Raw genomic sequence first — 27,304 nt, 5'->3', positions numbered from 1 at the left:
GCCGTGTCAGATGCATCTACCATTATAGAGAGCTGATCACTAGGTGAGTGATAAGAAAGTGTGGCTGCATTTGCCAAATCGTGTTTGCATTGCACGAATGCTGCAGATGCAGATTCAGTCCAAGGGACAGCTCGTTGATCGTTTTTTTTTTTTTTTTTTGGCTATTCCTCAGAAACTCGTGTAGGCAGGCTTGTGTTTTTGCGGCATTTGGCAGAAAGCGTCGGTAGAAATTTAACATTGCTAGAAAACGCTTCAGTTCAGAGATGGTTTTGGGCTGAAGTAGGTCGTTAATTGCTTTGACTCTTTCCGGTAAAGGTTTGACTCCATTCTGGGTGATAAGACATCCAAGAAAGGAAACTGAGGGTTGAATAAGTACACATTTGGATGGATTTAGTTTTAATCCATGATCTTTAAGGCGAGGGAAAATCTGACGCAGATGTTGAAAATGTTCTTCCACATCTGTAGATGCAACCAGGATATCATCAAAATATGGGATGCAGAAATCGAGGCCAGACAGTACTTGGTGTATGAAACGCTGAAATGTTTTGCCAGCATTGCGAAGGCCAAATGGCATATATAAGTACTCAAAGAGACCAAATGGTCTAGTCACTGTGGTCTTGCGCACATCTTCAGCATGCACTGGGATCTGATGATATGCTCTAGCAAGATCGAGGGTAGAAAATATGTTTGTTCAATGAAAAAGATGGTACAGTCTTGGATATGTGGGACTGGATATCTGTCAGGGACTGTGACGGCATTAAGTCGACGATAATCTCCACAAGGCCGCCAGTCACCATTAGACTTTTTAACCATGTGAAGTGGACTGGCCCATGGACTTTTAGATGGACAAACAATGTGCTAGCATGAATTCAAATTCTTTGCGAGCAGCTTTTAGCATCTCTGGAGAAAGACGACGAGGCTTGGAAAATACAGGTGGGCCATGTGTTTCAATGTGATGATACACTTCTGGCTGATGAGTATGCTGCCCTGATTTGGATGGGTTTAAAATGTCAGGGAATTCTGCTAATAACCGATGAAAGTGTGTGCTGCCCGATACAACACTTATGTTGGTAGGTACGTTCGATATGTGAGAAGCTTGGCCCTGTGATGTCAGCTGAGTTGTAGCATCAATTAAGCAATTATTCTTGACATCCACCAGAAGGTGGAAATGTGTCAAGAAGTCGACACCAATAATTGCTTGAGTTACATCCACAATAATAAAAGGCCAGTTGAAAGTCCGGCGCAAGTTTAAATCAAGTGTCAATAGTTTGGTGCCGTAGGTTGCAATTTGGATACCATTGGCTGCATACAGTACAAGTTTATTAAGTTGGTGAGCATTTGTTTTAGTTCTCGGGAGCACCGATATGTCAGCTCCAGTATCTACTAGAAAACATAACTGAGTTGAACGATCAGCCAGTACTATTCTGTCGATCTGGCGGACATTCTGTTGGCCAGCAGAAAACCGCCCATTTAGTTTCCCGCTTGTTCAAAAGTGTATGGAGGGGCACACTTGCGAGCTTGAGCGCCAAAATTCATATGATAAAAACATATGCCACTTGTGGGTTCTTTGTACTGTGTTCGAGTATTGTGACGAGATCGACTCCTGCTTCGGGCACGAAATTTATTACGTGGGCCCTGATTTGATCGATTGTATCTCCATGAAGCATGAAGACTTGTAGAGAGTTCAGATACTTTTTTGGTCAATTCAGCCACTTGTAGTTCGAGGGATGAACTGGAAGGTGCAGCATTAGCAGCACTGACATAAGCTGGAGTAACAAGTTCATTAATTTTGTCAGCCATTGCTGCTAAACGGGTTAGATCTTCATTGGAAGCAGCGAGAATTATTTGTATGTTATTAGGGAGACGCGAAAGCCATAGTGACTTCAACAAGTCGTCACTAAAATGGCTTCCTGCCAGATCAGGCATTCGTGACAGCAAGTATGAAGGTCGCTGATCTCCAAGTTCAAGTCCTTGTAGTAAAGTACGCATTTTTGAAGATTCACTTTCTTAATAGATTTCAATGAGCCGCTGTTTCAGTTTGGAGTAATTATCACAATCAGGTGGTTTGAGAATTAAGTCATGCACTGAATTCAGAATATCAGACTCAATTGCTGCAACTACATGGTTGAATTTTGTAGAATCCTCACTAATGCGAGTGATAGAAAATTGTGCTTCGATCTGAGCAAACCACAATGAAAGATTATTTTTCCAGAAAGGCGGTGGCTTCACCGCAACGCGTGTGATTTGTGGCTCTGGTGGGATATCGTCGAGCATACTGATAGATAATTTTCACTTTAATTAATAAACACTTAACAGCACAAATATTGTAGCCTGAGGATACACTATTGATATTTTACCATGATAACAATAAATATTTTAACCATGCAGAAAAAATTTACGTAACGATACACACACAAATAAGACAGGGTCAGCAATTACACACACAAATAATATTTTACCGAAATGCATTTGAAAAGAAACCCCTATTTGAGAAAAAAAATTATGCGTTCATTTTGTATTGCGCACACACAAAATCACCACTTCACACTGCTACGGCACTTTCGAAGGAAAAAGGAAATCACTCCTGTAGCACATGGGGAAAATTCACTACTTTTGAACACTGAGGGAAGAATTTTGCCATAGCACGTTGCAGAAAAATTACTGATGTAGCACATTTAGCGAAAATCACTATTGTATCACATTTGTCACAAAAGTTGAATGATCGAAGAATTATTGCACGACTGGCGATGATATGCAAGACTTTGAAAAAAAACACAAGCAATATATATCAATACTTCTAGAAATAATTGAAGGGGTACATTGTAGCATACGTTTAATGTCCATATTCGTTGTTATTTTTAGTCAGTTCTTCAGAATGCCTTGGATGCACGTGGCTTAGGGTCGTTGAAAATCCATTGTCAGTAGCGTTCTCAGTCAAAAGGTCACCACTTTTGGTGGTCGTGTGCTTAATGCATGATATAATTAAAGAAAATAAGAGTAGACAATCTCCTATAACAAAAGAATATATTAAGTACTAAATTACAATTTAAATTACATTGCAGAGATCAACGCAGAGCTCGGAACACAGTTCATGCTACCGTCGCGTACCGTTGTTTGACGAGAAGTCTGAGTGAGTAATGACGTCGCTTTGCTGCTCCGATTAAGAACTGGATTTTACACGTGGCGCCATCTCATGAATAGAAGTTGAAGTATCTGTCGGAACGCCACATATTGTATTGCAAATGCTTCAAAAATTATGTTTAGTAGTTTAGAGCAATCATAAAAGTTTATGTGAATCTATGTGCTAAACTAAAAGTGAATGCTTGCATAATTGTTGGAATTGGAATCTCGAAGTATGAATGAAACATTTGAATGTAAACTAGCAAAGTAAGATAAAATTAAGTTAAAGCAAAAGTTAGCAGCATGTAAACAATTTAAAGTTGGCCAACAGTTAAATATTACAGTTTAGCAAACAGTTATATTAAATGTTAATCCAGCAAACACAAAAGTTTAATGACCTATTCTGATTAGCACATTAGGTATAGTTTTCAAATTAAGATGTTTTTGATGTCTAGTGTGTCTAAGTTTCTAGCATGTAGGATGTCAGTTAGATGGTTGCATTGTACAACCTATTCAAATAACACTTGCTCATACATCTCAGTACAGAAATTCATTGTGATTACTTAAATTCTGGTTGAGAAACATGTAGGGTTTATTTAATTTGCTTAACCAGCTACTTTATGTTTTAAATCTTTATTATCATGTCTCTCTTTCTGTTTTCCAGCCAGAATGGAAATTAGCTTGTGTGTATATAACTAAAGATTTGAGATAGTTTAGACAAAGCATGTTCTGCCCATTGAAGGCTACTTAACAAAGATTGCTATTCTAAGATAAAGAGTTCCTGTCTTTGACCATGCATTATACCTCACGATAGTAATTTCATGAAAGTGAAAGTCTTAGAGCCAACTTCACAATTAATGTACTCTGTATAGCATTTGGCTATTAGATACTAGATTTAGTTTTACATCTGAATTTTTACTTTGAGTTCTTGCCATAATTGCTGGCTGATTTGTAAGCACCAGGTATGCCTTCTGTTCATCTACTTTAGTTTAAAATGAGGGCTCATTTACACTCTTCTTACGTCTTTGTAGTAGTTTTAAGACATAACGATAAGTCACTATTAAAGTCTTACTGAGGTTTGGTCACAAGTTACAATAAAGAAGACTGAATGCCTTAATCAACCCTCTAATTTGCCATTTTTTTGCACTCAACCTGTTTACCTGAAACAACATTTAGAATTTTACAATTTTTAGAGCAGTTTTTAACTCTTTCACATTGAAGTTGTTTAAAACACCACACCATTCAGACATCAGCAGGTCACCCTGAATGCCTGAATCCTTTTCTACCTAGTGCTTTTACCCATCATCTTAGTACATTGTTCACTGATTTCGGGAATTGTTAAATGACATGCCAATCATTCTTTTCAAGCAACTAAAAGTAGTTCTGTTATTTTAATGCACCTTCCTTTTTCTCTGTTTACTGTCAATGTTTATCTATTGATTCCCGAAGTTGCAATCCTGTCCCAAAAGGAAACTGCACACAGTGGTGAAAGCATTCAAGAAAGAAGTTGTCACTTTTATTAAGCAGGCTACTGTTAGTGGTGTAGCATTCTACTTGTCATCAGGAAAGGAAATGTATTCCAACAAATATATATATATATATATATAGCTTCTAGTCATGCAAAAGAATTAATGATGATTTTATAAATACATTAGTGCTAGAAACTGATTGTTACATTAAACAATCTTATCACTGCAATTTCGTCCATCAATTTTCATGCAGGAAATATTAAAAGCTTACAGTGACAAATAACTACTGTGTTTTTCAGAGAGGAATTCTAAAGCATTATGGAAAAACTTTACTTATTCTTGTTTTAAAATACATCATATATTAAATACATATGAAATATCAATATGCATCCGGAAATTTCAAGATATGCAATATACATGAAATGTCAATAGATGAAAGTCAGAATTCTATTCCAACTAGTGTGTGTAAAAAAAGCCAGCATTGAAAATGCAGTGGTAATTTTTATACAGCTTTCAATTTGCTTTATTTTTAGCAAAGCAATGATTTTTTCTGAATATTTTGCTTCGATGTAGAATTAATTTTCTTAATTTCTGAAAAAAAACAAAGAAAGTTTCAGAAAAGTTTTTGTAGAAATTTGAGCTCAAAAACAATAAATGTCACTGTCATTACAAATTAGCTTTTACACAAACAGAATAGCAAAGAATAAATACAGGCAGATAGCCCTAGTGTGCTTGGCCATAATCAACTAAACCAAACCATCATCAGAAACCTAACCATTATTAGAATTAAGATTGACACAATAATAAAAATAAAACATTTGACAATTTATTAAGATCTCTTATTAATGGTAAGTCTATAATCTCTAAAAGTGTAAGAGGAAAATCAGTTTTCTGTTCCCTGGGACAATAAATTATTATACGTAGTATATAAGACACATTTTATGGGTAATAATCATGCTTCCTCTTGAACAAAAATTAAGCTTCTCTTTAGAGTGATCAAATTAAAAAAAGAAATTTCTGAACGACAAAAAACATCCTTTCCTCATCTGATAAATTTACTGAAAAGTTCAACACCTTAAAACAATACATAAACTACACACAAAAGTATCACAAATAAGTAATCAAGAATGATGCTTAAATTTACCAATCTGATGAATAGAATAAGGGCAATCTTTTTTATCTTGAAACATTTTTAATATTTCTGCATACACAGGGTCCACAACACCAGGCTGCCACATCCAACCTGATAAAAAAGGAAGAAAAATGCAAATACTTATTTATTTTTTCAAAATAAAATAATACCAGAACATGTAATATACACTTACAGAAAAAAAATTCCACCACCAAGAAAAAATTAGTGTTGTACACAACAATGTAATGAAATTTTGGCAATACATTTATCTAGGTAATATATTTATTTGATTAAATTATCAAGATCACAGGTTAATGAAAGCATGAGAACAGCCATTTCAAATGTGAAATGCTGGTATATTAATAACCAGCGTATCATGATTTTGAACGCAAGCATGCAAATGTGTGTGTATTGTGTCATACAGATGCCAGATGTCAGTTTTGGAGATGGAGTTCCACGATTGTTGCACTTGGTCAGTCAATACAAGGATGGTCAATGCTGGTTGTGGATGATGCTGGAGTTGACGTCCAATGATGTCCCATATGGGCTCAACTGGAGACAGATCTGATGATCTACCAATGCAAAGCAATATGTCAACACTCTGTAAATCATACTGGGTTACAACAGCGGTATGAGAGTGACTGTTATCTTGTTGAAAACACTCCCTTGAATGCTGTTCATGAATGGCAGTAGAACAGGTTAAATGGCCAAACTGACAAACAAATTTGCACTCAGACAGCATGGGATAACAATGACAGCGTTCCTACTGTCATATGAGATTGCTCCTCAAACCATAACTCCAGGTGTAGGTCCAGTGTGTCTACACTGTAGACAGGCTGGTTGCAGACACTCACCTGGCCTCCTTCTAAACCAACCTACGGCCATCATTGACACTAAGGCAGAACTGGCTTTCATCAGAAAACACAATAGATCTCCGCTCCATCCTCCAGTGAGTTCTAGCCTGACAGAATTGATGCTGAAAATGGCACTAGTTTGGAGTCAGAGGAATGCATGCTACAGGGCATCTGGCTCAGAGCTGCCCTTTTAAGTAAGCAATCTGTAATAGTTTGTTGTGTCACTGTAGTGCCAACTGCAACTGAAATTTCTGGTTCAGATGGGACTTCAGCCATACACCAAACATGGCATTATTCATTGTCAGTAGTCCCACGTGGCCAACTGGAACCAAGTCTTCTTAAGCCAATATCTTCCCTTGACCACTGCTGCGAAAAATCTTGCAGTAGATACAATCCTGTTAAGTCTTCCTGCAATGTCACAGAAAGAAATTCCATTTTCTCACAGCCCTGAGTGGTTGATAATGACTTCTTCTTAAAAGCATTCTTGACTAACATCAACTATGTTAAATCTCAACGATAAATGATGCTTTTGAACTTTACGATGTGTATTTAAAGGAAACCTGATTTGCACATTCGTAATGGTGCTACTAGTGTCACACTTGTTCACCTAGCGGGAAATTTGAATAGATGTTATCTTTCAGATGTATAAACATGTCTACCAAATTTCATTTATCTAACGTAACTCTTTCTTGGTTTTAGGATTTTTTATTTTTTTTTCCAGATAGTGTACAAAAAGCAGAATCTGTAAGGAATAAAGTTTTAACTTCCCCAATGAAGTTTATTTAATTTTAATCTGAATGCAGCATTCTGCTAGTTCAGACTGGATCTTTTTTACTTCAGGATAATATAGAGGAAACATTTTTATGTCTCTTAGACAGATATTTCAATAAACAAAGAATTAAATTAGATTGACTAACATGTTGTTCTATAGAGGAAAGAATTTAAAATACTATAAGAAATTCTGCATCTAAATTGTTTACGGTCCAAAGTCTGGACGTCCAGTATCCAAAATAATCTAATACTCAGACCTCAGAACCACCAGGGGAAAAAATTTCATCCCCCCTTTTACAAAGTCTAGGCACGAAGAATATGGCATTAAGCAATTTTTCTCCCAAAGAACTTAGATTCCTGCATATCACTTTCAAATACCAACTGGTTAGGGAAAGACACCCTGGGTAATGATAATCCAGTGTGTTCATTTTAAAACACGTTTGAAATAAAATTATTATATTAATCTTGTGTTTATATTATTTGACTTCACCATTCCATTCTGCCCATAGTTACAGTATTTTTAGAGAGAGAGTGATGAACAGATAATAGGGGACAGTACCTAAACCAACAGTAACAACGGACAGAGTTGAATAATAAAATCAAATATTACAAATGCAAGACTCAAATAATGATTTTGTTTTTTACCTGTTTTAAAATGAATGCACAGTAAATTGATTGACATAGGCACTTTCAGCCCTAGAATGGTAGTGGAGAGCTTGGTATATTTTTACCTAAACAGTAAGAGAATCCCTTAGACATACTTATTTGGAGTGGGATAATGTTCAAATTAGATTCAGAGAAACTGAAGTTCCCCCTTAATATAGCAAATTGCATTATTTCTCCTTCCTTTCTAATTTGATCCAGTTTATTATTTTTTGCAGATTATTATTATTGCAGCTATGTTATCAAAATTAAAGTTTGAATTTTCAGTTATATCAAAAAGAGTTTCTAATACTGGAACTGCAGAAGGAACTGCAAAATGAAACATGTTTTGATATTAATCAAGCAAAAAGTAGAATTTGTATATAAATAATGAATAAATGCATAAATACTTCAAAATTATATGTGGGTACAGAACTGGAGAAACAGTGGAAACTCAACAATATATAATTTTTTTTTTTAATAATTTTGCAGATTCTTGCACCCTACTTGCAATAAATAACAGAAAAATTAGTTATGCTTAAAGTGACGATTATGAAAAATAATTCAATAGGTAAGGCAGTGTTGCAATGAGGGCATACATTGAGAGTATCCAATGCTAATGGCTCAAGACAAAATATTTCATGAGAAAACAGGCTTAACTGAATGCACACATTCAATAGTTAACCGAATTTAAAAACTGTCATGGTAGTACGCAGCTGAAAATTTTAAGCAAAAAATCTTCAGCTGCTTCTTACAATTCATTTAATTCATTAATAGTTTACATTTACCTCCATAAAAAATTTACAACACATATCAAATTGGACTTTTTTGGCAGTGTGTGTCCTGAAATACCTCGGCAACCTCTGCAGAAAAGCCCCAACCAGTGTCAAAGATTCCAGAGCAAGACAAACAGTTCTGGTGTGCACAAATACAAACTTTTCATAATTTGGAAAATTACATGACTTCAGGCATTTACAGGAGTACAGACTTATCCATTCTTTACTGTTCAAATTAAACAGTGTGGATGACACAAATGTTAAAGTATGAGTGATTTGAAAACCAAACGCTTTATAACATTTGAAATCTGTTGTCTTACCAGATGATGCAAAACATATTCTGATTATACACTATTTGGTTCATACTTCACACAAAATTTTAGTAAAAGATAATGTCAAAAAGAAAAGGACTTTACACAATAAAAAAAAAAAAAAAAAAAAAAAAAAAAAAAACATACACTACAAATATACTTGGATTTATTACAAAAGGTTCCATAAAGTATACACGTAAATATACTCACCAAACGATAAATGAAAATGAAAACAACTGAAAGGAATTTGACACTGCAAAACACTTCTAACATGGCCATGGCACTTCCAAAGAATGAAGAAATTGCAACAAATGGCATAATATGAATATATATATATATATATATATATATACACATATGAATATGAGTATATATGAATATATCTGAGTATGAATGAATAGCCAACACGGATGTTTTCAATGTCAAAATAACATTGAAATGTAATGGAATAATACCATACGCAAAGAGAAATGTGGAAAATGAAAGAGTTAAAAGTTTATTACAGTTATTTATAGATAAAACAATAAATATAATAAAAGAATGCAGAAGCCTGCTGCCAAATTCTAAATGATTACTGATTAATGCTCTTCTTTGAGCTCGATGCCTTTTTAGTTCTTTTATGATTTGGAGAGCATATAGGATAAATCGAACATGATTCATGAAAAAATGCCACACCACATGATAGATTCAAAGAAATAATGACGTTTATGAGATTCAATTAAAACTTTAAGAGATTTCAGAGTAATCATACACTTTATTACACTTCTGCTTACAAATGCAGAAATTATAATTTATTGTGTATCAGTGCAAGAATAAAAATATATTTGCCCTGAGCACTCTTCATGAAACTGTCAATATTACAGATAATGCTAAGAAATTATCCAAATATATAGATTTCATAACTCAGCATATTGCTGATACTTTAGATCAAACAGCTGTAAATTCATCAGTTAAAGCAGGAATTTTCAGATAACTAATGCATATGATTTACAACATTTTAGATTTGACTGCAATAAAATAAATGCATGGATTTTGTAAAAAGAAGCTACAGGAAACATAATTCCTAGAAGAGATTTTTACTACAATTTCTGAAAGAACTCCAATGAAAACATACAATTATGAAATTATTTCCAGATCTCTTCTACAAATTTTCTGATCAAGAATCAAATTATCATGTGCGATGTCAAATTAAAAAGTGCAATAAAAACAGACCTACTACAAATAGAAGATATACTACAAATTTAAGAGATCAATTTGGGAAAAAGATGAAAATGTAATTATACCAGAATATGTAGTAATTTTAGTACTTAACAGCAAAAATATCATTTATTAGAACTTGATCAATGCACAATGAAAAGCTGAATGCATCTTGTCTCTTAGTTTCTACAATTTTTCTCATCCTACAATTTTTATAATTTATATATATTGTTTTGTCCACATTCATTATACTTACCGTATTTAAGCGAATCTAATGTGCATCGTTTTTGGCCAAATGTAGTACAGTCAAAAGTCGTTAATCCGGACTCGTCGGGACTTCAGCGATTCCGGATTATCGATTTTTCCGGATTATAGATCATCAGTTTAAATCTGGTAAGATGGCATGCAGAAATTATAAAATTAAAAATCTGAAACCGTAATTTATGAAATAAAGAACAATTATGATCTAAAGGATATCAAAATTTACGAAAAAAAAAGCTTAATATTTATTTTTTTACTTTATTAAACATTTCTTTCAATGTAAGTTGTTTAAGTTGCTTTGTTTTATGAGCTAATACTTTCTCTTTAATTCTGTAAACAGACATGATTTCTTGTTCAGTTACAAAGTTCCGCTGTTCAAGTCCTATAATTGCTGCGTCGAGAATACCGACTAATTTGTCAATCGAAATTTTTTCGTTTTCACTAACCTCTGTGTCACTTTTTTCACTATTGGAAGCGAATTATAATGACGAGGAATTTGATTTAAATCATATCAAAGGAGTACATCGAGATGAAATACTACATTTAGTAAGGAATTATAAGACAAATAAAATAAACACATCTGCCGTGAAGATAAGGATAGTGCTGACAGATCAACTTCCAATTCATTGCGCGCCAAGGCGTTTCCACCCCTCCCTTCCGCGGCAGAGCAGCATGAAATTGAAAAACAGATTTCGGAATGGTTAGAGAAACAAAGGATATGCCTTTATCCATTTTTTGCAGCAATTACACTTTTTGTTTGATGGACATCGAAACATACTTTCCCTTTGTAGATCCTTTGGGAGCTCCAGCATTGGAAATTCTATTTGACATAATCGAAAGTTCAAGCTTACTTTTATAAAATTGCTCTAACAGTCTGCAAAAAATAATAAGCCGGATTCAATTCAAAGATTAAGGAACAACACAATCTGCAACATTAACTGAAATAGATAATTTGATAATTTTAGCTTATACCGTCCGTTATACATTAAATGCGCATGCGTAAATGTATTATGCGCATGCGCCCACGCATATGCGCAGCCGTAAAGGTCTTATGTGCATGCGTAAACGCCTATGCGCATGCGTCAACACGACATATGCACAGAAAGTTTGTAGCTTTGAGGTCAGGATTATAGATCATTCCGGATTATGTGTGTCCGAATTAACGACTTTTGACTGTATTCAAAATTGGGGTGCGCATTAGATTCAAGTGCAAAGTTCGCCGATGACGTCAACCAAATTTAAATCGTAACAATGGATTACTGTATTTCTCGACTACATTTACCCTTACATTTATCATAGACACATTATTGCATAGAGGATACAAACTGCAGAGTACGTAGTCACGAAATGGAGGGCAAACAGAGAAGAATGTCATATGACGCTACTTTCAAATGTAAAGTAATTCTTTATGCTGAAAAAAATGGCAATAGAAAGGCAGGGAGAGAGTTCAACATAGCTGAGAGCAATGTTCGCTTGTAGCGGCAACAGAAATTGGCACTGTTTGCAACTAAAGATAGTAGAAAGAAATTCACTGGCCCTCGCAAAGGAAGACACCCTAAAATTGAAGAAAAAGTTTTGGAATTTGTACATAAAAGGAGGAAGAATGGACAACCTGTGACTAGTGACACCATAAGAAATAAAGCAAAAGAGGAGGCCGAAGTTCTTGGAATACCGAAACAAGAGTTTAAGGCTAGCCGTGGATGGGTGGATCGGTTTATGAAGCGGATGGGCTTATCTTTAAGATGCCGTACAACAATATGCCAAAAGCTTCCTGCAGATTTTGAGGGAAAACTACTAACATTTCAGCGGTATGTCATCACACTTGGGAAGGAAAGGAATTTTTCAATGGGGCAAATTGGCGACACTGACGAGACGCCAATTTGGTTTGACATGCCTCTCAACTACACCATTACGGAGAAGGGGACTAAGGAAGTTATCATCAAAACTTTGGGATGTGATAAACAACACGTAACAGTGATGCTGGCAATAACAGCAGACTGGTGCAAACTTCCCCCTTTCTTAATTTTCAAATGAAAAAAAAAAACATGCCCTAAAACCCCTAAGAATGAAAAGCTGTTCCCAGATGATGTCCTGATTCAAAACCTAGAGAAGGGGTGGATTACGGAATCATTAATGCTTGACTGGCTCCGAAATGTATGCGAATGCCATCCCGGTGGGCTCTCCAATCCACCATCAATGCTTTGTCTGGACGCATTTCGTGGTCATCTCACTGACGACGTAAAAAAGAAGATGCACAGCCTAATCAGTGATCTTGTTATCATTCCTGGAGGGATGACGTCTGTGTTACAACCCTTGACGTTAGTATAAATAAACCTTTTAAGGGGTACGTTCAAGCGGAGTACGAAAAATGTTTTTGTGAGCCAAACTGTGAATTGACCCCGACAGGAAAAATTAAGTGTGCTGCACCGCACATTGCACACTGGGTTTCTGCTGCCTGGAAAAGCATCGAAGCACCAATGATTGTGAAATCTTTCAAGAAATGCTGCATTTCAAATTCAGTGAATGGCAGTGAAGATGACGTGCTCTGGAACGCCGAGGATGACGATGATGATGAGGAGGAGGAAAGAAGAAATGAATCTGCTTCTGACGAAGAGAGCTGCGAGGATTCCAGTGATTAAAACATTAGCGAATACAGACGTTTACTATTAATCACTGATTGTAGAAACTGTTAGCTAGATAGAAATGATACGATTTATTTCATGTTCATATTTTACGATAGGTACTGTATATACGGTAGTGGTAATTAATGATGATTGTTTCACATAACAATAGCCCACTAATAGGTTAATTCTATGTTCTGCTACTTTATGTATAAATCCATTGTTGTATAAAATATGGTATCTAAATTTAAATAAAATTATCATACCATTGATTGATAGTTTATATACAAATCCATTGTTGTATTAAAATAAGATTTAATAAATTCCCCATGCCATTGATGCGCATTACATTCGCCGACAAACAATTTTTTTATTATTTAAAGACTTAAAATGGGGATGCGCATTAGATTCGATGGTGCATTAGATTCGCATAAATACGGTAATTTCATGAACATGTTTAGCTCTGATTAAAAGAAACAGTCCCAATATTATTTCACTTTGTAGGAACCTATCTGTCTTAAATGTTAAATTTTGGCTCCATAAAGACAGCGAGGTGACTTTTTGCTCTGCCTAATCTTTCAGTAAAGTAACCTAACTCAGGAGACAGTTTCAAACTTTCCATTAGATCTTCAACCTAATGATTTACACAACTAATAAAGAAGATCTCCACTGTTTGTAGAATTAACAGAACATAAGAGTCACAGTAAAACTTACACATAATATAATATGAAATTCACAAAACAATGTGCAGCCTATAAATCTTGGTTCAGCCCTCAAAAATGCACCTATCAAAGGCTAAAGCCAATTCAAGTGAATCTAGAAGTGATGTGAAAATAGTGATGAAATTGTCATCGGTCACTGCCAAAGGCTCTCTACTAAATTCAATTATTCTGCTCTTATATACATTAACTAAACTGTGCTCTGTGTGAGCCAAAGAAATTAAACTGAGTAGGTCGAAATTAAGTTATTAAGAATTAAAAAGACAAAATAATAAGAAAATGTGTTAATAAATGTAAAATTTAGCTTTTTCATTTAAAATGACTTTTTGGATCTCATTACATAAGTTCATAAAAACGTCGTATCCAAGTATACTACATTTTGTGATTTGTTGGTGAGAAATAATTCTAAATTTAAATTACAGAAACTTTGTCTATAAAACAAGTTGAATATACGAGGGCCATCCAGGAAGTAGATTACGTTTCCGTCTGTGTCCGCTAGGGGCAGGGCTAGCGCGGCCATCTTGGGGTCAGAGCGTTGCGCAGCTCAGTCTGCATCTAGCCGTGCTAGTGAGAGGTTCGTGCTGTGCTCCGTTCAGATACTGTGACGGTTTGAAATGTCTGCGTTAATTGAAAATCCCGCGAGCTGCGAGGTGCGCTCAGTAATAAGGTTTCTGACTGCAAAAAACTGTAAACCGATAGAAATCTATCGGCAGCTTCGTGAAGTGTATGGGGACAACATTATCACTGAAGGTGGAGTGCGTCAGTGGGTCATAAGATTTCAAAATGGCCGAACCAATGTTCACGACGAAGATCGAAGTGGGAGACCCAGCATAGTGACCGCCGAACTTCTCGAAAAAGTCGATGCTAAAGTCCGTGAAAATCGAAATTTCACAATAACGGAACTTTCTTTGAGTTTTCCACAAATTTCGCGAAGTTTGTTGCACGAAATCATCAGCGAAAAGCTTGGTTACCACAAGTTTTGTGCAAGATGGATTCCAAAAATCTTGACAGAGGACCACAAAAATCAGCGAATGGCTGCAGCGTTGAACTTTTTGGACGCTTACCATAAGGATGGTGACTCTTTACTCAATCGCATCATTACTGGTGACGAAACATGGGTGAAACATGTGAACTGTGAAACGAAATTGCAATCAATGCAGTGGGGGCACACAAGTTCTCCCCAAAAACCCAAGAAATGCATGCAAACAATGTCGGCAAGGAAGATGATGGCGACTGTTTTTTGGGACAGAAAAGGTGTAATTTTGGTGGACTTCCTGGAAAGAGGCACTACAATAAACTCTCAAAGGTATTGCCAAACTCTCCAAAAACTCAGAAGAGCAATTCAAAACAAGCGCAGAGGAATGTTGAGCTCTAAGATCTTGTTGATTCACGACAACGCCCGGCCCCACACGGCAAATGTCACTCGTAAAGTTCTTGAATCTTTTAAGTGGGAGTTGTTTCCTCATCCGCCGTACAGTCCCGACCTGGCACCGAGCGACTTCCACCTATTCCCAGCAATGAAGAAGTGGCTGGCTATGCAGCGTTTTGATGACGACGCACAGCTGCAAGAAGAGGTAACGAAGTGGTTGAAGGCGCAGGCGGCCGAATTTTTTGACGAAGGAATTTCCAAGCTCGTACATCGCTACGATAAATGCCTTAATTTGTATGGTGACTATGTAGAAAAGTAGTATTTGAGTGTGGCTTTCATCTGTATATAATAAAATTTGTTTCCTATACTTTGTTTATTTTTTTATTCCAAAACGTAATCTACTTTCTGGATAGCCCTCGTATTACAGTACAAAGTCTGTAATCCGGACGTCCATTATCCAGAATGATCTATAATCCGGATCTCAAAGCCACAAACTTTTTTTTTTTTTTGTATGCTTAACGCATGCGTATTTAATGTTTATGCATGCGCAGTTAGCACAAAAAATGAAGCAACTTAAACAACTTACATTGAAAGAAATGTTTAATAAAGTAAGCAAATAAATATTAAGCTTTTTTTTTTTTTTTTTTTTTTTTTTTTAAATTTTGATACCCTTTATATCATAATTGCTCTTTATTTCATAAATTACGGTTTCATATTTTTAATTGTATAATTTCTGCATGCCATCTTACCAGATTTAAATTGATGATCTATAATCTGGAAAAACCCTTAATCTGGCTGGACTACGGACTTTGTACTGCATATTCTTGATTTTAATTCAGCATGTCAAAATGATGGTTTTAAGCGTTTTTGGAAAAGAAAAAATACTGTCTTCCTAAAATTAAAATGTATTATGTGGATATAAAATTCTAGTTTTTATAAATATTGAACACTCTAAATGAAAATATGCAATCTTTTCATTACTATAATCAAGTTAATTGTTGTTAATTAATAAGCATTATCATCAAATATCTCTCAGCCAAAGAAAAATTTCAACTTACTGAAGAATCTAGTGATGATTATAATTTTTAAGTAAATGATTTTAAATCTAGGTATTGCTATTTGAAACCTTATAGCAAACTTAACAAAGTACAATATGTATTATATAAGCATAATTCTAATTAAAAACATTTATGTGACTCACTTTATTGTGATATTTGTTTCACTGCAGTATTATAACAATACAAGAATCAATGTGATATTGTTATTATAACCCTATTATTCCTCAGGGGTCTGAATTACTTACAAAGCTGACTAAAATGTTCTGAGAAATGTATCTGATTTATAACACAAAGACAGCCTATATACTGATGAAAGTCATTTAAAAATTTATTAATTCAGCCAGTTTATGAGACTTTATTTATAAATACCAAAGTTAATTACAAAATAAACTACACATTTATGTAATAAAAATAACATTAAAAAAATACCTTACTTAATATATATTAGAAACATATTTTACTAATTACAATGCTGTTAACATACATGGAAATTATTAACTGAATACATTGCAAATGTCTTTTAAACTAATCAAAGATTTTATTAAAATAATAATATAAATATTAAATTATTAAGGCCACTATCTGCTGCTTTTAAATTTTTCAGGTTCAATTACAATATAATTAAGTTCAAAAGATAAAGATCTTTGCAAATGGCAACACTGAGAATCTGGTCATGTAGAATATAAACTGGCTAATCTTTGGAATATGGTAACAGGTAGTTTGGCGACATTTTGGTAACGCGATAAAGGTTGCTAGGTAGGACTTTAGCAATAATCTGAGAAGTACACAGTTCGGATCACAGATTATTTTGTCTCGGTGAAATGAGAGATCATGAGACATGTCATGTTACATTTTCCGGAAAATTCTGATCGTGATTTTAGCTAATAAGCACTAAGAAACAATTTCACTGCTAAAGTGCAGAATCGCCCACTTATTTGTTTGGCGCTTTTTACAAAAGTAAGAAGAATTGGATTTTTGTCAATTTATTTTGTCAATATTTTCTTTGACTTTTTTTAAGTGAAAATTAGTCGATGTGTATATGGATAAAGTCAAGAGTGTGCGCAATGCCATTTTTGTGCAATTCTGGGATTTTTTTAAGTGAAAATAGGTCGATGTGTACATGGATACCGCGTATGTGCAATTCTTAAAAGCGTGCGAAGCAGTGGTCGATTCTGCACTTTCTCCCAATTTCGCACCTAATCTTCATCATGATTAAGCACTTTTGTTCCATAAAAGTTCTACCATAAGCGTAATTCGGCTAGCAGATTGTTGGGGAAAATGTTGAGTTAAAAAAAAAAAAAAAAAAAAAAAAAAAAAAAGGCCTTTACCTTGTGAAAACAAAATGGCGTCCCCCCCCCCGAAAAAAAAACTAGCAGGTTGCTGTAGCAGGGTTGGTCGCCAAATTTTTGCAAAAAAACTGCCAAGTTACCATAATCCGAAGATTCACCTATAAACTTATATTCCATGCAGAGATAATATTTTCCAAGTTTGATGTATGATAAAGGCAGTGTAAAGCATTATAATGAATATGACAGTCTAAAAATTTAAAAAAAAGACTAAAAGATGTTTCTAACATTAAAAATTTTAGCAAAATTATTAAAAATGTCATACAAATAAAATAAAAGTAAACACATTGTACTGTTATAGAAACTAACAAAATTACTATGATCTAAGATAAAAATACCTCTCCCTAGATGACAGCAAACCAAGGCTTCAGCCATGATCATTTGACCACAACGCAGCATGCATCCCCAATATTTATCAGTTTTAGGGCCAGTCCCACCTTGATTCAAAAGATAATAAATTAAATAGTTAAACTGAATGTTATTTTTATAGTTTTAGACAATCTAAGGAAACATATTAAGTCTTAATTTTCGTCTGAACACATTAAGGTAAAGTATTGCAAAGAAATAGGAAAATCTGTTAACATTAAGCATATTTGAACAAGCTTCCATTACAGGTAATGAATACATCAGAGCAATGAAATTTTGTTCCATTTTTAATACAATACATTCACAAAATCAATATCATAATACAAATATCACAATACATTTTCCCCTTCAATTAAACATTGGAATTAAAATAATACTATCTGATAAGTTTTTTAAGAATTTCAATGACAGTAGAAGCTCTTCTTATACATGCATTCAGGAGCTTTCCATAATATTGAATTATCAGACGCAGCAAAGAATTATAAATTTAATTTTAACTGAAATCCATTCTGATTTCAAGAAGGCTTACTTGTGACTGAATCAAAAAATATTATTCAAATCTTTATTTCTTCTTTTAATTTAATGTTCAGAAAACAGATTCTTAAAAAATTTTATTATTTAAGATACCTTTTGTATAAATACATATATGTATATATATTATTTTGTGTTCAAATGTACTGTATGCAAAAAAAATAATATTCCCTAAAATGTATACAATTCCTTTTGCAGGGTTCGTACACATTTCTGCACATCGAAATAAAGTACTTTTAAGGATCATTAATGAAAAAACCTGATGTGTACACCACATGACTTGCTTGTACGGAATATTAAATTATACACATTTTTCTTGCATTTCATTTAAACTTATTGGATTGAATTAAATCTACTTCGCCAACAGTGCATAAACCACAATAGAATAAATGCATTATTTAAAATTACTCTAGTATTTGTTTACCATAGCAACACTCTGACGCAAGATTCACTTAACAGTATTATATTTCGTTCATATTATAACTCATAATGCACAAAATTTATATCATTTAAAAAGAATAGAATTGTCTAATCGTTGCCACATGTTCTATTCAAATACTATAATAAAGCTAGAATGATGTATAAAAGAAATTAAGCAAACAAAAAAGAAACAGTTTTTCACAGATGATTCACACAGCTGTGCTCCTGTGTGTCGTCGAATGCATCGCGAGTTGTAGCGTGGAGAGTCTCGAGAGTATGTGGAGTTCTGAGAACGACCGAGCAGAGTCGGGAGCTGTCTCCACCATTATTGCCTGACAGTGTAAAGGCTGTGTCGCTGATTGTTCCAGCGTGTTTATAGTAGATCTTTGACAACTGTACAAGTGTTTTGGAGCTGTCCTGATTAATATTGATAAATAAAGTGTGTTTCAATATTCCATCAAGTGTTGTCATCGTTATTCACTCCAAATCCACATAAACCCCGTACAAATGTCAAGGAAGAAAATAACGTAACAACTGGTGTCAGAAAAAAAAAAAAAAGTAACAATATGATAGCGAAAAATTAAAATGTTCCATTTTAATAAAGTGTGTTAAAAAATGTTCCAATTTAATGCTATTTTTTTAATACTATTTCAATATATTAGCATTATTTTAATGAAACTGATCAATGTTTTAATGTTTTAAAAAAATGTCAAAAAATTCCCAGATTTTTAAATTAAAAATTTTTTATACAAACTTATCTTAAAATCGCCAAAATGTTGATAAGTTGCCAAATTTGGAACCGTTTATTAAAGAATTCACATTCCCAAAAGCGAAAAGTTGTTTAATAGCTCTTCATTAGAAAAAAAGAAACAATTTCACAAAGCTTATGTTTCACTTCTTGCTCAGAAACTGGAGTATCCTACCATTTATATTAGAAATAGGAACAAATTATAATCCATGACTGACTCTAAAGATAACTATATTTGTCAATGAATCGCCAAAAATATTTGTCCAGAATGTTAATTCACATTCAAAATGGCAGTCGTAAAAGACAGAGAGAAATTTCAAGTGATTAAAATTAAAGACCTCCTGCCAAATTTGGTCAAAATTAAGGACTTTTAAAGACCAAAATTGGTTCCAAAAAACCTAAGGACTTTTAAGGACTGTATGAACCCTGCATTTAATTTATTTCTCCACTGTTTATGTAAATCATTTTCGAACCATATATAACTTAACACTAAAAAATATCAATGAATTTTAATTTAATGTTAATCTGAATTCATTAAAGAGAAGTAGTGTATAATTCTTACCTCATATTATGATACCTGAATCCTAAAATGAAAGAATTTGTTGCTAGTTATTTTAAGAGATGCTCGGTGAGACGACAAAGTCATCTAATTATTTTCTATTTATTAAAAGTTACAGCCTCTAAACAACGAAAAATTTGGAATTTTAGCAATGAACTACATCATGCACTACCTCTTGGGATGAACTATATATCGGGTCAGTCCATAAGTTCGTGCGCATTAAGAGTATGCATGGAATTCACTATGACGCATTTATTAAAAGAATACAATTTTGAACCAGTTGAAATTTGTCATTGTTTGACTAACATATTATTCAGTTCATCACCAACTTTCATAAATATTGAACGCATTTTAGTACCTTAAAGATGAATATAGATAATCAGTATAAACATGCTGTGCTACATTTTTTATTTTCATGTGGTGAATCTGCCAAGTTTGCAGTGATAAAAATTAATAGTGTACATGGTGAACACACTACTAATGTAAGGACTGCCCAGAAATGATTTTAAAAATTTAAAGTTGGAAAAAGCAGCATTGATGATCAACCCTGTTTAGGACATTTTGAACTGTTAGAACCAAATCAAACAATTAATTCAGAAATTGATAGTGAACAACTTTGCCATCTAAACTCAGAATTGATCAAAAAACGCCCACGAATGGTGAATATCAAGAAAGTGTTGTTTCATTATGATAACGCTAGACCACATACGGCTCAGACAATGCTTCAAAAAATTAGTGAATTTAATTGGGAGCTTCTACCACATCCTGCTTACTCCCCAGATATTACCCCAACTGATTTTCACTTATTTTGTGTCTTACAAAATGTTTTACTGGGAAAAAAATTAAATTCTAAACAGGATGTACATAATGAACTGAAATCTCATATATATAATATTGCATCATAATAAGTAATAAGAAAATAAATAGAAGTATGATTGAATATTGAATTTAACAAAATAATAACAACAATCAATTTGATGCAACTAATTATCAGCCCCTCCCCCCCCAAAAAAAAAGAAAGAAAAACGAACTAATAAAAAAAAAAAAAAAAAAAGAAAACAAAAATTTAAAAGCTTTCACATTTTACATTATGCCCAAATGAGAGCTTTTTTAATATTGTGTTACTTTTATTAGTTCAAAGGAGCAATTTGCCCAGAAGGACAATTAATTTCGTTTTGGCATTTTGCATTGATTCACTACAAGCATTGTTTCAGTTTTCGAATTGTTGCCACCAAATATTATTGCCCTGTATTATATTTGAAGAAATTAAATAATGAAGAATCTGCATAAATTTATGTACATTTCTCGCATTGTCATAAAACAATGGTACCTAGAGCCATCAAATTTTAAATAATGTAATCATTCTGTGAATTATGTGCACCTGGAAGCCCAAGTTTGAAATATGGAATTTGTTTTATCATCGATTTCATGTTTTGTAAAACTTTAACGAATTTTTGATTAACAAACTAAAGGATTTCAAAGTGAGCAATGGTAACGTTGTACAGAAAAAATATTTTTATCTCCAGCGCGCTAGACTGTGTATCGAAAATTCTAAATATATGCTCATTTTAAAATTATTCTGCAATACTGCTCTTGAACTGAATTTTATGGTTTAAGTGTGAAGAACATGATATTTAATAAATAAAGGTAACACACAAAATGTTAAAAAAACACCTCTTTGGATTTTTTTTTAATAGCATGTTCTTTGCAGTTACACTATAAAATTCAATTCAACAGCAATATCAAAAAAAATTTTAAAAGAGCATATCTTTAGAATTTCAGATACACAGTCTTGCGCAGGAGATAAAAATGTTTTTTCGTACAGTGTTGCCATTGCTTGCTTTGAAATCGCTGAATTTCTTAATCAAAAACTCCTAAATGCTTCACGAAATATGAAATGCATCATAAAACAAATTCTAAACTTCAAATTTGAGCTTCCAGATGCCCTTAGCTTCCAGATGCCATCATGGAGACGTACATTATTCAAAATTTGATGGCTCTAGGTTCTGTTCTTTTATCACAATGCGAGAAAAATACATACATTTATGCAGATTCCTCATTATTTAATTTCTTTAAATATAATACATTGTGATAATATTTGGTTCCAACAATCTGAGGTGTAGAGAAAACAATGCAGGGAGAAAACTTCGAGGTACAAAACATCAGGGGAGAAAAGCAAAAAGCGGTTCAAAGAGAGCAGCAAAGAGCACTCATTGCAGTTCTAAAACATCGTGGTACAAATTATTGTCATAAAAAATAAAGCAGTTTAAAAACATTGTTATCAAAAATATCATGGTAAAAAATAAAGTACCTACAAATCATCGCATGATTATAACATCGCACATATGCGTGTTCGGGTTTTAAAATTTGTAAATGCATGTTTACATAATGATTTGGGAGTGCAAGAAGGAAAGGGGGATTCTTTTACTTCTATATTTCATATTTTTAAAAGAACTAATAAATTTTTGCCAAAAAAATAAGAAGGGAACTTAAGCATCTAAAAATTTTAAATGAGTAGAAAATTAATTCAACTAGTAGAACATAAAAGAATTTTAAATTTACATAGTTAATTAACAAAAGTCATAATAAATTAGCCTTTTTTTCATAACATTTTATTGATAATTTTTTATGAAAAAATACAGTCTAAAAATGTTTAGAAAACGGAAGATAAATAACCACTTGAGGTTACCTCCATAAAAACTGCTTAGTTAATTATTTTCTTTCACATTTGTTAATCTGCCATTTTTTAATGAAAATTATATTTTGTTTTGTTACTGTTTATTCTTACAGTGTCGTTAATATTTTCATGTATAGCGTGAAATCAATTTTTCAGATTTCGATTTGTTAGTCATGACAAAAGTCAGTTACATAATATGTCAGTATGGGATTTGAAAAAGGAATGTGTGCGATGTTATCATCATGCAATGATTTGTAGGTACTTCATTTTTTACCACGATGTGTTTAAACCATGAAGTTTTTTAACCATTTTATTTTTGACGATGATATTTTGTACCATGATGTTTACTTTTTGCTTTCTTTTTTCCCAAAATATTTTGAACCATGATGTTTTTGCCTTGTGTTGTTTTCTTCGCCACGCTTTCGTTCGCGATGTCTTTCCCGAGATCTCTTCAAGCTGAAACCCAATTTTAAAAATGATTCAGACTTTTAAAGTTTCCGATGCAAAATTCCAAAATGAAATTAAGAGCCATTTTGTGGTAACACCCTATGGTGTAAAAAAAAGAGGGTGTTATAATTGAAAACATAAAACATGATGCAGTGCAAAGTCCGAGATCAGGACGTCTGAGATTTCGGATTTGGGAATTACGCAGATTTTAGATCACCAGTTTAAATCTAGTATGATGACATGAAGAAATTATAAAATTAAAAATCTGAAATAGTTTATGAAATAATGAAGCATTTACAACTTAAATAAAACCAAAATTTGCAAAAGGAAAACCTTAATATTTATTTATTTGCCTTATTAAACATTCCTGTCAAGGTAAGTTGTTTAAGTTGCTTAATATTTTTGTGCCAATACTTTCTCTTTAATTTTGCAGATAAACGTAATTCTTTGTTCAGTTGCTAAGTCTTGTAATTACCATGTAAAAATTCTCACTAAACTGTCAATTGAATTTTTTTTTTTCATTCTCAGTAACCTCTCTGTCCCTTTCTTCACCGCAGGTAATGATAATTTCTGGATTTGAAACTATACTACAAATTTTGCTATCCATTGGTTAATTGTTTATTGAGGCATTCTCTTACAAAAGATTTTTATACACTTCTCCACAAATTCCACTAACTGGAAAATTTTGCTTTTTGATTTAGATGTTCAAAAACGTTCAAATTCACAATTATCATCATAAAGTTTAACCAGCATCTGCTATACACCGTTGAAGATGTATCACACAGTTCACAACTAAAGTATTGCTCCACTAAAATTTTCCTTGCTCCTATTGCAGGTTGTGGGAGGAAAGCCTAGATTATACTAGTTTTGTTATTTATTATACTTTCATCTATTTCCTTCATATGCATCTATTTCCTGCATGTGCTTATCTGAATCCCAATGAAATAAATTCCCTCATCTACTTAAGGCGGTACTTTTCCATTATGCATTTGCATGTGTTTTGGTTGATTTTTTACTTGTAAATAATTTCTAGTTATAAGAATAGTTTGTAGATGGCAAACATAAACAACGCGTGGCAGGTGATGAGAACAACAAATCAGTTATTTTTAATTTAAACAGCACTAAATGGAAAATATAATTAACTAATACTTAAGAATAATTAGTAATTAATAATACTTAATAATATAATTTTAACAAAATCTGAAATGTTTCAGATTTTAAATTACGTCCAAAGAAGCATTTTTTTAACGTTTTGTGTGTTACCTTTATTTATTAAATATCATGTTCTTTGCATTTAAACCATAAAATTCAGTTCAACAGCAATGTCGCAAAATAATTTTAAAATGAGCATATTTTTAGAATTTCTGATACACAGTTCCGCACACTGGAGATAAAAAGGGTCCCCCTCCCCTGTAGAGTGTTGCCATTGCTCGCTTTTAAATCGTTGAATTTGTTAATAAAAAATTCGTTAAAGTTTTACAAAATATGAAATCGATAATAAAACAAATTCCAAATTTCAAATTTGGGCCTTCAGATGTCCATATTCGCAGTAGGATTACATCATTCAAAATTGGGTGATTCTAGGTACCATTGTTTTATCACGATATAAGAAACATACATACATTTATGCAGATTCTTCCTTATTTAATTTCTTTAAATATAATACAGGGTGATAACATTTGGTGGCAACAATTTGAAAAGTGATACAGCCTTTTAAAGTTTTGAATGCAAAATCGCAAAATGAAAACAATAGTCCTTCATAGCAAAGTATATGTATGTATTTCTAAAAATTTCTCCTTATCAACACACTTATTAACCCTCAAATTGGTAAGTATTCTAAAAATATTCTAAGCCGTATATACACATACAGACTAGAATATTTTTTGTTATATCTGTAAGAACGTATATATATGTGCATATTAAAATATGTGGTACTTACGTATTATCGCAACCAGGTTGGCGCAATTTGTAAGTTTGAGTAAAAAAGTATGAATAGAAAGAAAATGTACATTTATTATTCGAATTTGAATAAGTTGCAGAATTATTTTTTCGGCGGAAATCTTTTGGCTATTGCTTTTAGCACTGATTGAAAACCGTATTCGCCATAACCATGTACACCAATTGAGAAGTCAAAACAACAAAAATCAGCGTTATATTTACAAAATTTTCACAGGACTAGTTTCGATGGTTTTACCGAACCACCATCTTCAGATTCATTCATTTGCGGTTTTGCAGCTGAAGATGGTGGTTCGGTAAAACCATCGAAACTAGTCCTGTGAAAATTTTGTAAATATAACGCTGATTTTTGTTGTTTTGACTTCTGAATTAGTATTTATTCGGCGTGTTATTGTGTCTTAACCATGTACACGTTGACTTATTTTTACTTAAAAAAAATATCCCAGAATTGCACAAAAATGGCATTGAGCACACTCTTGACTTTATCCATGTACACTGCTATTTTCTCATAAATTACAAAAATTTGCACGAAAATGCAGGAAATTTTTCTGAATCTCCACATGCTCTTTATACAAATCTACATATAACACGTAGGGTTGCCATAAGTAGGGTCGCCAAATTTGGCAATTTATGCGAATTTTGGCCTGGTTGCGTTAATACGTAAGTACCAAATATGTCAAAGAAATTAAGGCAATATATCAAAAGTACACAAATCTAGGTATGAAATTCCAGGAGAGTTTTTACGTTAAAATCAAAAAAATAATTTGTTCTCATAGTAGTTTTGGGAAATTTGTGCTTTCTTAGAAAAACCCTGGCCGCTCAGAGGGTTCACAATTCACAATACAGTTAGCTGAAGTCTGTAATCCTGGCCAAGCATAAAGTTAGTATAAAAGGTTACCAAGCTGTTCAATGTTCAGTTATTGATATTTAAAATTAAAATTGTTTAGACATCACTGCATCAGTCATATCTCAAGCTGCTGTGAGTTGATAGTCATGTGGTAACAAAAGCAAAAAATAATAATAAATGAAGCGGTAAACTTTGATAGAATGTTTTGATTTGAGGTGTATGCCAAGCATTAAGACAACTACAGAGTAAAATTATTGATCATACAGATTTATGCAAATAAATTATTATTTCTTCAGCATGGGTATTTTATTTAGTGCCAAAGTGAAATTAAGAATTAGAATTCCAACTATTGTTACCACATGATTTATGAAAAAAAAAAAAAATTGTCTACCGTGCATGCATGAAGCATTAAGCATTTGCTACTCTTGGAATCTTAATTCTTTCTCCTTTTTTGCAAAAAAAAAAAAAAAAAAAAAAAAACTGCTGGTTGTCAGAAGATTTAGATATGAGATCATTCCAGATTTTGGACTTTGCACTGTACTGATGTTTTTGTTACTGATTATAATGATTATTTTAATTTCTGTGTTGGATACTCGCCAACTAGAATTTTGCAACTATCACGTTGATAGAAAATCTGTTTGTAATGCAGTCTATTAAGTGGTAAGTATTGTAGTAAATTTGCGTTTGTGTACTTCAGACTTTTTCTTTTGTGAATGGATCCTAAAATGCTTTCTTCAACTAAAAATCAAATCTCAGATTTGTTATTACGATTAAGTTCTTTGCTGATTATCTGCAACAGCCAGCATCTTCATCTCTTTAAATTTTATAACACGCACAGCAAAATTCCTGTTCATATTCTTCTTCTCAATTACACTTTAGTTTTAGAAATTTCACTCCCAATAAAACATCAAAAATTTTGAATAGGAATTTAAGAATAATTTTAACACAATATGAATGAACATCTCAGTATAAAATGATTACATAAACACAATCAGATATATTTAAATAATATAAACTTGATCAGATAAATTTTCAAATTAACTTCAAAAATAAAAAATTACTATTACATATAACATGCTTACCTAACAAAATAATTTAAACATGGGG

The 27,304-nt window shown here is 33.0% G+C and overlaps 1 protein-coding gene across 7 annotated transcripts in view; it reads right to left on the bottom strand.

Moving 5' to 3' along the window:
* The window catches only part of LOC118191911 (cysteine protease ATG4B-like), a 115,533-nt gene that overhangs the window by 50,865 nt on the left and 37,364 nt on the right, over nt 1-27,304 (bottom strand). For all 7 annotated transcript variants that reach the window (XM_035362770.2, XM_035362773.2, XM_035362774.2 and 4 more), the window contains 2 exons: nt 17,985-18,083; nt 5,734-5,832 (listed from right to left, as the gene is read on the bottom strand). In XM_035362770.2, the coding sequence (XP_035218661.1) occupies nt 5,734-5,832; nt 17,985-18,083 (198 nt within the window). The remainder of the gene's footprint in view (nt 1-5,733; nt 5,833-17,984; nt 18,084-27,304) is intronic.

The sequence above is a fragment of the Stegodyphus dumicola genome, chromosome 5 (assembly GCF_044657685.1).
Source record: "Stegodyphus dumicola isolate Sdum_Otavi_A_Nest chromosome 5, ASM4465768v1".
Taxonomy (NCBI): Eukaryota; Metazoa; Arthropoda; class Arachnida; order Araneae; family Eresidae; genus Stegodyphus; species Stegodyphus dumicola.
This window is presented reverse-complemented; position numbering and strand designations above follow the sequence as displayed.